Genomic DNA, 11,904 nt, shown 5'->3' with positions numbered 1-11,904 from the left:
CTGGTGGTTCTGCTGGTTCCCCGTCAAGGATCCAGAAAGAGCTTTCAGCTCCACCCAGTGATCACAGGCCACCGACTCATCCACCCTTCATTACCCTTCATCCTCCCTCATCCACCCCTCATCGCTTCATCCTCCCTTCATCCACCCCTCATCGCTTCATCCTCCCTTCATCCACCCCTCATCGCTTCATCCACCCTTCGTCCTCCCCTCATCCACCCTTCATCTACAGCAGCCTCACAGGGATATGGATCCAGCCCACCGCATGGAGAGAACATGCAAACAACTCCACACAGAAAGGCTTGGCTGGTATTTGAACCTGGAGACTCTCGCTGTGAGGTGGGAGCTCGAACCACTGCTCCACTGTCAGCTTGGTTCTGTTCCAGCTCGACGTGAACCCGGGATTATTGAGGTCTTGGGTTCCACCCGGTACTCTGTGGGATTTGGCTGCTGCTGGTTCTGCCGGATCAGAGCCGTCCACCGCAGCCTGCAGGACACGCTGTGGTTCACGTCCTGCTGTGGGAGTCGCCGAGTTAAACCGGTTTTCAGAACCGGAATGAGGGGGTCGGTTTTCTGTTGGTTCTGTAACGTCTGGACGGGGTAAGCGTTAAGCGGGTGATATCCCCCTCCCCCCGTGCACGCTCCGTGCATGCTCCATGCACGCTTTAGTGCCGTGCGCCCCCGTCTGCAGACCTGCCAACCTGGACGCATTTTGCGTAGCAGGTACGCAATTTGACATCAAAACACGCTGGTACGCTCCGCCTCATTAAACTACGCAAAAAGCTGCAGACGTCTGTGAGCGCTGTTATAAACGTGGACCGTGGACGTTCTCATGTCTGACAACACGATGCAGCAGCAGGGCTCTGAAGTGTCACGCATTTCGGTGTGTTGTCACACATTCACGGCACACATTGTATTTGTCACGCTGAAAAAAAATACCGGTAAATTAGGCTGGTGCGCCGCAGCTCTGGAACCGGGAGGAAACACATGTGCTACCCTCGTAGTGCTGCGACGTTCAATGAACGTTTGAACGGCTCTTTCAAGTGAACGACGAGAGCCGGTTCACAGCTGTCTGAGAGTCGTTCCTTTGTGCAAATTGTCCTCGCTTCCTTCACGTGTCTCCTGAGTGTCTCCTGAGTCCAGCTGTCTCCGCTGCTTTCGTGTTAACGACCGAGTTTCACTTTTCCGCAGCAGTTCCAGTCACCTGAACGCAGCAGCTAACTAGCGGAGGAGGAGTGTCGCGAAACCGGAGCGGAGCCGGTGTTTTGGAATAACTGAGTCCCTTTTAACTGGCGACTGGGTTTCTTTCACGTCCCTTGTTGCTGATAGATGTTAAAAACCAGACAAAAAGTCGTGTCAGACCTTTTATGAGTCTGATTTCAACATCTGCGGCTACTAGCAGCAGCAGCAGGAAATGCTAAAGGAAGTCAGTCACCAGGTAACAAGGACACCAGTTCATTTGAAACACCGTATTCACGGCTTTATAAAGGTTTTAGTAATGGAACACACACGCGCACGCATGCGCACACACACAGCAAAAAATGCTTAGTTAAAGGACATGTAGCAGCATTTTGAAGCTCTTTTCTGGGGACAACGTGCACGGTCAGCCGCAATGTAATGTGTATCAGAAAAACATCTGTTTAATCTTTGCCAATAAACAAATGAAAGAACCACATGAGAACTTAAAACTGAACTTAAAACTGACAGCCCCCCCCCCGGTCGACAACTGCTCCGGCAAGTGGTACTCAAAAAATATCACCAAGTTGGCAGGTCTGCGTCTGCCTGGGCTTTACTTAAACCCGGGATGATCGCTGTTGTTGACTGCGACCCGACCCCGGCGGGGTCATGCTGCCGCCGGCTCTGATTTCGGCCGGACGGTTTTAACTCAGCCGTCTGTAACCTTAGAGCCGGCGAGCAGCCGGGAGCTCGACCCTAAAATAAACTGGATATCACCCTCCCCCTCAGGGTCAGCACACATTTTCCCCCACACGGCCGCAGGACGGACGGACAGACGGACGGACTGAAGGCAGGTGTTGAGTCTTTGTCTGCTGGCTGTTTGGTTCTGACTGTACCGTGCAGAACCTGCTGCCTGTTCTGAGCAGAACTTCCTCTGCTGGTCCGGCAGGCCGCGGCTCTCAGCAGGAAACCGGCACATGGGGTGACTGGCTGGAGAGAAACAGTCTTCTTCTGCTCCTCAGACTCCAGGATCGGATCCGTCATGGCGGCAGCCAGAGCGGCGCCGGAGGATCCGGCTGCACCTTTGGAGGATCCGACTGCAGCTCTGGAGGACTATTCTCTCTACAACAACCTGAGTGACGACGAGCTGCTGCAGCTGGCCATCGAGCGCAGTCTGACTGACGCACACGCCACCGCCGCCGCCGGCAACGCTGGAGGCAGCGCCGGGATCGCTGCCACCGTCGGCAACACTGGAAGCTACACCACCACCAGCAGCACTGGAGGCAGCGCCGGGATTGCCGCTGCCGCTGGTAACACCAGAGGTCACAGCCTTCAGCATCCCGGCAGCTGTGGACCACATGCTTCATCTGGAAGGTCGAACCTGGGAAGACGCAGCTCTGCTCCAGCAGCTCCTCCACAGAGTGCCGCGCACTACAGCTCTCCAAACCCCCCCACCGAGAAGCCCCCCGACCCGTAGGTACCCCTCACAAGAAGCCCTGGACCCGTAGGAAGCCCCTGACCTGTAGGTGCCCCCCACAAGAAGCCCCCTGACCCGTAGGTAGCCCTCACAAGAAGCTCTCGACCCGTAGGAAGCCCCCGACCCGTAGGTGCCCCCCACAAGAAGCCCCTGACCCGTAGGTACCCCTCACGAGAAGTCCCCTGCCCCATAGGTACCCCCCACGAGAAGCCCCCCAACCTGTAGGTACCCCCCACAAGAAGATCCCAACCCGTAGGTACCCCCCATGAGAATTCCGCGACCCGTAGGTACTTCCCACGAGAAGATCCTGACCCGTAGGTACCCCTCACGAGAAGTCCCCTGCCCCATAGGTACCCCCCACGAGAAGCCCCCCAACCTGTAGGTACCCCCCACAAGAAGTCCCCCGATCTGTAGGTACCCCCCACAAGAAGACCCTGACCCGTAGGTACCCCTCACGAGAAGTCCCCCGCCCCATAGGTACCCCCCACGAGAAGCCCCCCAACCTGTAGGTGCCCCCCACAAGAAGCCCCCTGACCCGTAGGTAGCCCTCACAAGAAGCTCTCGACCCGTAGGAAGCCCCCGACCCATAGGTGCCCCCCACAAGAAGCCCCCTGACCCGTAGGTACCCCTCACGAGAAGCTCTCGACCCGTAGGAAGCCCCCGACCCGTAGGTGCCCCCCACAAGAAGCCCCTTACCCGTAGATACCCCTCACGAGAAGTCCCCTGCCCCATAAGTACCCCCCACGAGAAGCCCCCCAACCTGTAGGTACCCCCCACAAGAAGATCCCGACCCGTAGGTACCCCCCATGAGAATTCCGCGACCCGTAGGTACTTCCCACGACAAGATCCTGACCCATAGATACCCCCCACAAGAAGTCCCCCGATCCGTAGGTACCCCCCACAAGAAGACCCTGACCCGTAGGTACCCCTCACGAGAAGTCCCCCGCCCCATAGGTACCCCCAACGAGAAGCCCCCCAACCTGTAGGTGCCCCCCACAAGAAGCCCCCTGACCCGTAGGTAGCCCTCACAAGAAGCTCTCGACCCGTAGGAAGCCCCCGACCCATAGGTGCCCCCCACAAGAAGCCCCCTGACCCGTAGGTACCCCTCACGAGAAGCTCTCGACCCGTAGGAAGCCCCCGACCCGTAGGTGCCCCCCACAAGAAGCCCCTGACCCGTAGGTACCCCTCACGAGAAGTCCCCTGCCCCATAGGTACCCCCCACGAGAAGCCCCCCAACCTGTAGATACCCCCCACAAGAAGATCCCGACCCGTAGGTACCCCCCATGAGAATTCCGCGACCCGTAGGTACTTCCCACGAGAAGATCCTGACCCATAGATACCCCCCACAAGAAGTCACCCGATCCGTAGGTACCCCCCACAAGAAGACCCTGACCCGTAGGTACCCCTCACAAGAAATCCCCCGCCCCGTAGGTACCCCTCACAAGAAGTCCCCCGACCCGTAGGTACCCCCCACAAGAAGACCCTGACCCGTAGGTACCCCTCACGAGAAGTCCCCCGCCCCATAGGTACCCCCCACGAGAAGCCCCCCAACCTGTAGGTGCCCCCCACAAGAAGCCCCCTGACCCGTAGGTAGCCCTCACAAGAAGCTCTCGACCCGTAGGAAGCCCCCGACCCATAGGTGCCCCCCACAAGAAGCCCCCTGACCCGTAGGTACCCCTCACGAGAAGTCCCCCACCCCATAGGTACCCCCCACGAGAAGCCCCCCAACCTGTAGGTACCCCCCACAAGAAGATCCCGACCCGTAGGTACCCCCCCATGAGAATTCCGCGACCCGTAGGTACTTCCCACGAGAAGATCCTGACCCATAGATACCCCCCACAAGAAGTCCCCCGATCCGTAGGTACCCCCCACAAGAAGACCCTGACCCGTAGGTACCCCTCACAAGAAGTCCCCCGCCACGTAGGTACCCCCCACGAGAGGCCCCCCGACCCGCAGGTACCCCCACATGAGAAGCGCCCCGGTCCTTAGGTACCCCCTCCGAGTACCTGATTGGGTACCTGGTTATTGATCTCAGCCTCAGACCGGTACCTGTGATCATTGACCTCAGGGTCAGACCGGTCCTTGTTGGTTCCTGTGGTTCCTGGCCCACCCGGCGCAGCAGAAAGGTCTGGATGAAGCCAAATTGCTCGATTCCAGTCAGGATTCTCCCATTCAGTAGATTTTCTCCTGGAGACCACTTTCCAGAGACGGAACCATCCCGGTGCTCCTCTTCGCGCTGCTTGAGTTCACATCCAGTCCTGGTGGGTTTTGCGGGGTCGGTGAGCAGCTGGCAGCAGAGGTGGACTAGCTAGCGACTGGAGTCCCGAGTCCAGGTTTTCAATGAGCTGCTCACAGTTTTCAGTGCTGAATAATCATAACTGATCCTGCATTCATAACAAGGTCAAAGGTCAGGGTCACCCCCACTTTACTCCAGGTGTAGTGACACCAGATGTTTTTACATTAGGGGGGATTGAACCAACAACCCTCTGATTAGCAGTGGGTTGTGGTTGGCTGATGGAGGCATCTGCCCGTCTTCTCAGTGGCTGCTGTGCTTTCAGGAAGACCTTTGCTGGGACAGTGAGTCGCTTCGTGACGGGTTCCGGGAAGAGGATGGTGGCGTATCGCAGACCTGACGGAGGTCTGGTCCACATCGGGCCGGAACCCGAAGAGTGAGTCCACTTCTCAGTGTTCAGACTCTGAATGAAGCAGGCTGTTCTTCACAGCTGACTGAACCAGTGGACAGGTGTGCTTTCATGACTGTCTACCTGCAGGGGGCGGAGCCTCTGTTCCAGCCTTAATGAGTGTTTACCTGCAGGGGGCGGAGCCTCTGTTCCAGCATTAATGAGTGTCTACCTGCAGGGGGCGGAGCCTCTGTTCCAGCCTTAATGACAGTTTACCTGCAGGGAGGAGGAGCCTCTGTTCGAGGCCATTCGCGCCGGTGATGTGAACCGGGTTCGAGGCCTGGTTATGATGCCGGGAGTGAACCTGATGCTGCCCAGCAAGCCGGGCTGGCTGGCTGTCCACCAGGCCGCCTTCTACAACCGGGACGCCTGTCTCCAGGTGCTGCTGTCAGGTGAGTTCCCCCGCCCGGTCTCGGCTCCCTCCCCCAACCCGCCTGGTGGGCGGGGCCTCAGCTCCCTGTGCTTGCAGCTCAGCCCGGCATGGTGAACAAGCGCACGGCTCAGGGAGAGACGGCGCTCATGGTGGCGGTCAGCCGGCAGCAGCTGCAGTGCGTCGCCATGCTGCTGGAAAATGGCGCCGACCCCGACATCCCCAACCACGAGAAGGAGACGCCGCTCTACCGAGGTGAGGACGGCTCGTCCCCTGGATGGCCGCCGGCGGTCCCGTCCTGACGACTCGCCGCCGTCTGCCCCGCAGCCTGCGAGAGGAACAGCGCCGCCATGGTGGCGGCCCTGCTAAACCGCGGCGCCGCCGTCAACACCCGCTGCATCCATGGCTGCACCGCCCTCCAGGAGGCCGCCGTCCAGAACAACATCGAGATCTGCGAGATGCTGCTGAAGGCTGGCGCCAAGCACTCCGTCACCAACGTCTTCGGCATCTCGCCGCTGTTCTCCGCTGCGCAGATCGGACGCATCGCCTCGCTGCGCTTCCTGCTGCGGCACGGTAACCACTTCCTGTTCCGCCTGGCGCTCTCAGGTCGGCGTCTTTGCTGTCAGGGTGGAAAACCCGTTCAGCGTCAAACAGCAGGAGGGAAAATGAGGGAAACTCTGAATGAAAGCAAACGGTTCTGGAACGCCGCTCATGAAGCAGGACTTCCACCTCGACCCCGGGGTCACTTTCAGTCTCTGTTCGATCTCAGTCTTTCAAAATAAAAGGTGCAGATCTGCTGCACTCCATACTTCCAGGTTAGCCACCTGCCCCCATCCCAAGTGCCCCCCCCCAGGTGCCCCCCCCGCCCTGACTCAGAAACAGCAATTACGAGTAAAATAAATTGTAATACTGAAGTACAATCAACTACGAATGTGTTTGCTCCATTGTCTATAAATATACTGCAGATAAACAGCCTGGGGTGCCCCAAGGGGGCGGGGCTTAGTAGAGATTCCACCAATAATTGATTAATCAACCACCAATGCTAAATTCCAGAAAATGGCCGCCGATAATCCAGAGTCACCAATTAAATCAGCGTATCTTTGATTAACGGGTGGTTATGGGAACCGTCTCAGTCTCTGACATCCAGGAAGATTCCAGCATGACCCCTGACCCCTGACCTCTGACCCCCCCCCCCCACCCGCAGGTGCAGACATTAACACTCAGGCGGCCGACGGGGCGACCGCTCTGTACGAAGCCGCTAAGAATGAACACGAGGACGTGGTGCAGCTGCTGGTTTCCCAGAACGCCGACGCCAACAAGCCGGGGAAGAGGGGCCTGCTGCCGCTGCACATCGCCGCGCAGCGGGGGAACGGCAAGTAGGCGGGGCTTATCGCTCTGTTCACACCCTGGTCGGCCGCCGGCTATTCCTCCTCCGCCACCGTTCTTTCTGTCCGCAGCATCGTCTCCGCCCTGATCCCCGTCACCAGCAAGGCCAGGGTCCGGCGGGCCGGCATCAGCCCGCTGCACCTGGCGGCGGAGCGCAACCGCGACGACGTGCTGGACGCCCTGATCGAGGCCGGCTTCGACGTCAACGCCCGGCTGTCCGACGAGCGGTCCAAGCTGTACGAGGACCGGCGCAGCACCGCCCTCTACTTCGCTGTCATCAACAACAACGTGGAGGCGGTGCGGGCGCTGCTGGCCGCCGGCGCCGACCCCAACCTGGACATGTTCAGGCCCCTGATGGTGGCGGCGCGGCTGGGCTGCCTGCAGACCGTCACGCTGCTGGTGGAGCACGGCGCCGACATCAACGCCTCCATCCCCACCCACCCCACCACCTTCCCCGCCGTCTACATGTTCTCCATGAAGTACCTGCCCATGTTCAAGTACCTGCTGGACCACGGCGGCCACGCCCTGCCCTGCTTCGACTGCGCCTACGGCGTCCGGCCGCACCCGCCCCTCAAAACCTCCCGGTCGGACCGGGACGACCCGCGAGGCGGCACCCGGGTGCCGGAGCCGCAGCAGAGGAGGGGCGTGCAGGTAGGCTCGCCTGAGGAGACCCTCTGGATCCACCAATACACCAACCCACTGATCCACTGGCCCACCGATCCACCGATCCACTGACTCACTGATCTACTGATCCACTGACCCACTGATCCACCGATCCACTGACCCAACGACCCACTGATCCACTGATCTACTGATCCACTGATCTACTGATCTACTGATCCACCGATCCACCGACCCACTGACCCACCGACCCACTGATCTACTGATCCACCAACCCACCGATCCACTGATCTACTGATCCACCGACCCACCGATCCACGGACCCACTGATCCACCAATGCACTGATCTACTGATCCACTGATCCACAGTTCTGCGAGATGATCTCTGTGCCCAGCATCTCCCGGTGGGCGGGGCCTATCATCGACGTCTTATTGGACTACGTGGGTCACGTGACTCTGTGCGCCAGACTGACGGAACATCTGGACAGTTTCCCCGACTGGAGCGTCATCAAGGACAAAGCAGGTAATGTTCTGAGCCAGGAGGCAGGGCACCGCTTTGGTTCCAGCTGATCCCACTGGATCCAGTGGATCCACGGGATCCACTGAGCAACACACCGTGTTGCCTCCACTGGTGTGTGAATGTGTGTGTGAACGGGTGAATGTGATCAAGCAGCACAGTAGAACCATCTTTATCGGTGTAGAACATTTACTGTTTAGATCTGTGGATCATCTGCAGAACAGTGGAACTTAATAGAGTGTTCCCTGATGATGTTCCCTAGAATGTGACTTTAGTATAGGTCCGAATACAGAACCCTGAGTAACCCCATGTTTAACTGTAGTGTAGGTTCTAAGACAGGACCCTGAGGAACCCCAGCCTCAGGCAGTGGTGTAAATGAGGAAGATGATGCTCCGTCTGAAGCTGAAGGAAAGACGTTCTATGTTCTGTGTAGAAAACCAGAACAGCACAGTCCGGGAAGCCGTTCCTGTGTGTAGACTGACGGTGTTGTCTTGCTGTGTGTGGACTGATGGTGTTGTCCTGCTGTTTGTTGCCTGACGGTGTTGTCTTGCTGTTTGTTGTTGTCTTGCTGTTTGATGCCTGACAGTGTTGTCTTGCTGTTTGTTGCCTGATGGTGTTGTCTTGCTGTATGTTGTTGTCTTGCTGTTTAATGCCTGACGGTGTTGACTTGCTGTTTGTTGCCTGACGTTGTTTTGCTGTTGTGACTGATTGAGTTGTCTTGCTGTTTAATGCCTGACGGTGTTGACTTGCTGTTTGTTGCCTGACGTTGTTTTGCTGTTGTGCCTGACAGTGTTGTCTTGCTGTTGTGCCTGACGGTGTTGACTTGCTGTTTGTTGTTGTCTTGCTGTTTTGCCTGGCAGTGTCGTCTTGTTCTTTGTTGACTGATGGTGTTGTCTTACTGTTGTGCCTGATGGTATTTCTTGCTGTTGTGTCTGACAGTGTTGTCTTGCTTTTGTGCCTCCCGGTGTTATCTTGCTGTTTGATGCCTGACGGTGTTGTCTTGCTGTGTGTGGACTGACAGTGTTGTCTTGCTGTTTGTTGTTGTCTTGCTGTTTAATGCCTGACGGTGTTGACTTGCTGTTTGTTGCCTGACGTTGTTTTGCTGTTGTGACTGATTGAGTTGTCTTGCTGTTGTGCCTGACGGTGTTGACTTGCTGTTTGTTGTTGTCTTGCTGTTTTGCCTGGCAGTGTCGTCTTGTTCTTTGTTGACTGATGGTGTTCTCTTGCTGTTGTGCCTGGCGGTGTTGTCTTGCTGTTGTGCCTGACAGTGTTGTCTTGCTGTTGTGCCTGACGGTGTTGACTTGCTGTTTGTTGTTGTCTTGCTGTTTTGCCTGGCAGTGTCGTCTTGTTCTTTGTTGACTGATGGTGTTCTCTTGCTGTTGTGCCTGGCGGTGTTGTCTTGCTGTTGTGCCTGACAGTGTTGTCTTGCTGTTGTGCCTGACGGTGTTGACTTGCTGTTTGTTGTTGTCTTGCTGTTTTGCCTGGCAGTGTCGTCTTGTTCTTTGTTGACTGATGGTGTTGTCTTGCTGTTGTGCCTGATGGTATTTCTTGCTGTTGTGTCTGACAGTGTTGTCTTGCTTTTGTGCCTCCCGGTGTTATCTTGCTGTTTGATGCCTGACGGTGTTGTCTTGCTGTGTGTGGACTGACAGTGTTGTCTTGCTGTTTGTTGTTGTCTTGCTGTTTAATGCCTGACGGTGTTGACTTGCTGTTTGTTGCCTGACGTTGTTTTGCTGTTGTGACTGATTGAGTTGTCTTGCTGTTGTGCCTGACGGTGTTGACTTGCTGTTTGTTGTTGTCTTGCTGTTTTGCCTGGCAGTGTCGTCTTGTTCTTTGTTGACTGATGGTGTTCTCTTGCTGTTGTGCCTGGCGGTGTTGTCTTGCTGTTGTGCCTGACAGTGTTGTCTTGCTGTTGTGCCTGACGGTGTTGACTTGCTGTTTGTTGTTGTCTTGCTGTTTTGCCTGGCAGTGTCGTCTTGTTCTTTGTTGACTGATGGTGTTCTCTTGCTGTTGTGCCTGGCGGTGTTGTCTTGCTGTTGTGCCTGACAGTGTTGTCTTGCTGTTGTGCCTGACGGTGTTGACTTGCTGTTTGTTGTTGTCTTGCTGTTTTGCCTGGCAGTGTCGTCTTGTTCTTTGTTGACTGATGGTGTTGTCTTGCTGTTGTGCCTGATGGTATTTCTTGCTTTTGTGCCTGACGGTGTTGTCTTGCTGTTTGATGCCTGACGGTGTTGACTTGCTGTTTGTTGCCTGACGGTGTTGTCTTGCTGTTTGCCGCCTGTAGCGCCCCCCCGGCCGCTGCTGCAGCTCTGCAGGCTGCAGGTGGTGCAGCTGGTTGGACGCCGCCGGCTGTCCCGGCTGCCGCTGCCCGGAGGGCTGATCCGGTTCCTGCAGCACCAGGAGATGCTTGTGGACGACTGCTGACGGCGGACGGACGGCCGGCAAACCGCGGAGACGGAAACAGCAACAGGATGTACGCATTCTCAGTCACGTTGTCGATATTGTCTTTGTGTCGCTTGTGTTCAGCCTGTGTCGTTTACGGGGTCAGTAACCAGTCGACGCTGCAGCAGCTCCTGTGTTTTAGTATTGAAGATGACATGATGATGATGGTTTGATGCTGTTGCTGTGATGAAGACCATGTTTCGCCGTCTTCCTGACGTTGCTCTGCCACACTGAGCCGTTGACACTCGCACCACGTCAAACTGTCCCGTTCAATGAGCCAATCAAACCTAAAGTATCTGACGACGGAGTTCCGGGCATGTCCAGCAGGGACGCGCCGGAGGGACGTGCTGGAGGGACACACTGGAGGGACGCACTGGAGGGACGTGCTGGAGGGACACGCTGGAGGGACGCACTGGAGGGACGCGCTGGAGGGACGCACTGGAGGGACGTGCTGGAGGGACTCTGTCTCCGGCAGGACTGGGCTCAGAGGGACAGGCACGTCTCTGGAGACCCTCTGGGGTCTTCCCAGCAGCTCCTCTGCAGGCGCAGCCCCCCGCTGGGAGCTGGTGGATCTGTTCTCTCATTTGCTGTGCTTGTTTTGCATCCTTGCTGTATTTTCTGAAAACATTGTCTTTCTTCTTGTGATGTCTTTACTGGGCGCTACAGTCACATCTGTGGAAACCTTTTTCATGTTCTAGATTTCCCTCAGTGTTAAACATTGAAATAGACACTAATCACATTTTCTGTCGATGATTGATGATTTGAGCCGATGCTGGCCTCCTCTGGGATCTGGCCACAGAACGTCTGGCAGGTAGAACAGGGTCTGGATCCTTTCAGGAGCCTCAGATGTTCTTGATGTCTTATCAGTTCTGATAGAACAATAAAGTTAAACTCCAGGGAAAAGATTTATCAGTGACCTTTTAACATGCAGGCAGACCGGTGAACGGAGGAGACAGCAGAACACAAACAGGAGCCTGTTAAAGCAAACAATACATTTATTAATAATCCCCTTCACACATTGGTGACAACACTTCACCCTCAACTGGCAGAATTATCAACCAATCAATCAATCAATCAATCAACCAATCAATCAATCTTTATGTATAAAGCACTTTTCCTATGTACCATTCTGTTAGTGGAGCAGCAGACAGTATATTTTTAAACTCCTTCTCTCCTTGCTGTGGTTGTTGAAAACTGGACGGTCGCTGGCAATTTGTAAAAAGTTGCGGACGTGTTTGAGACC

General features: G+C 56.2%; 1 protein-coding gene across 1 annotated transcript; it reads left to right on the top strand.

Moving 5' to 3' along the window:
* Nucleotides 1-2,017: 2,017 nt before the first annotated feature.
* On the top strand, nucleotides 2,018-10,643 carry LOC115401882 (ankyrin repeat and SOCS box protein 2-like). The gene is made up of 9 exons (XM_030110252.1): nucleotides 2,018-2,646; nucleotides 5,209-5,319; nucleotides 5,554-5,723; nucleotides 5,801-5,956; nucleotides 6,029-6,274; nucleotides 6,906-7,077; nucleotides 7,159-7,738; nucleotides 8,078-8,231; nucleotides 10,504-10,643. The coding sequence occupies exons 1-9, from the start codon at nucleotides 2,216-2,218 to the stop codon at nucleotides 10,641-10,643; spliced, it is 2,160 nt and encodes a 719-aa protein (XP_029966112.1). The 5' UTR covers nucleotides 2,018-2,215.
* Nucleotides 10,644-11,904: the final 1,261 nt, after the last annotated feature.

The sequence above is a fragment of the Salarias fasciatus genome, chromosome 15 (assembly GCF_902148845.1).
Source record: "Salarias fasciatus chromosome 15, fSalaFa1.1, whole genome shotgun sequence".
Taxonomy (NCBI): Eukaryota; Metazoa; Chordata; class Actinopteri; order Blenniiformes; family Blenniidae; genus Salarias; species Salarias fasciatus.
This window is presented reverse-complemented; position numbering and strand designations above follow the sequence as displayed.

What these genes read in the sequence shown, in the direction of transcription:
- LOC115401882 (XM_030110252.1), top strand. Translation starts at nt 2,216, where the DNA reads ATGGCGGCAGCCAGAGCGGCGCCGGAGGATCCGGCTGCACCTTTGGAG. An exon ending in GGAGACGCCGCTCTACCGAG is followed by an intron (nt 5,957 to 6,028) that starts GTGAGGACGGCT and finishes TCTGCCCCGCAG; the next exon opens with CCTGCGAGAGGAACAGCGCC. An exon ending in GCGCAGCGGGGGAACGGCAA is followed by an intron (nt 7,078 to 7,158) that starts GTAGGCGGGGCT and finishes TTCTGTCCGCAG; the next exon opens with CATCGTCTCCGCCCTGATCC.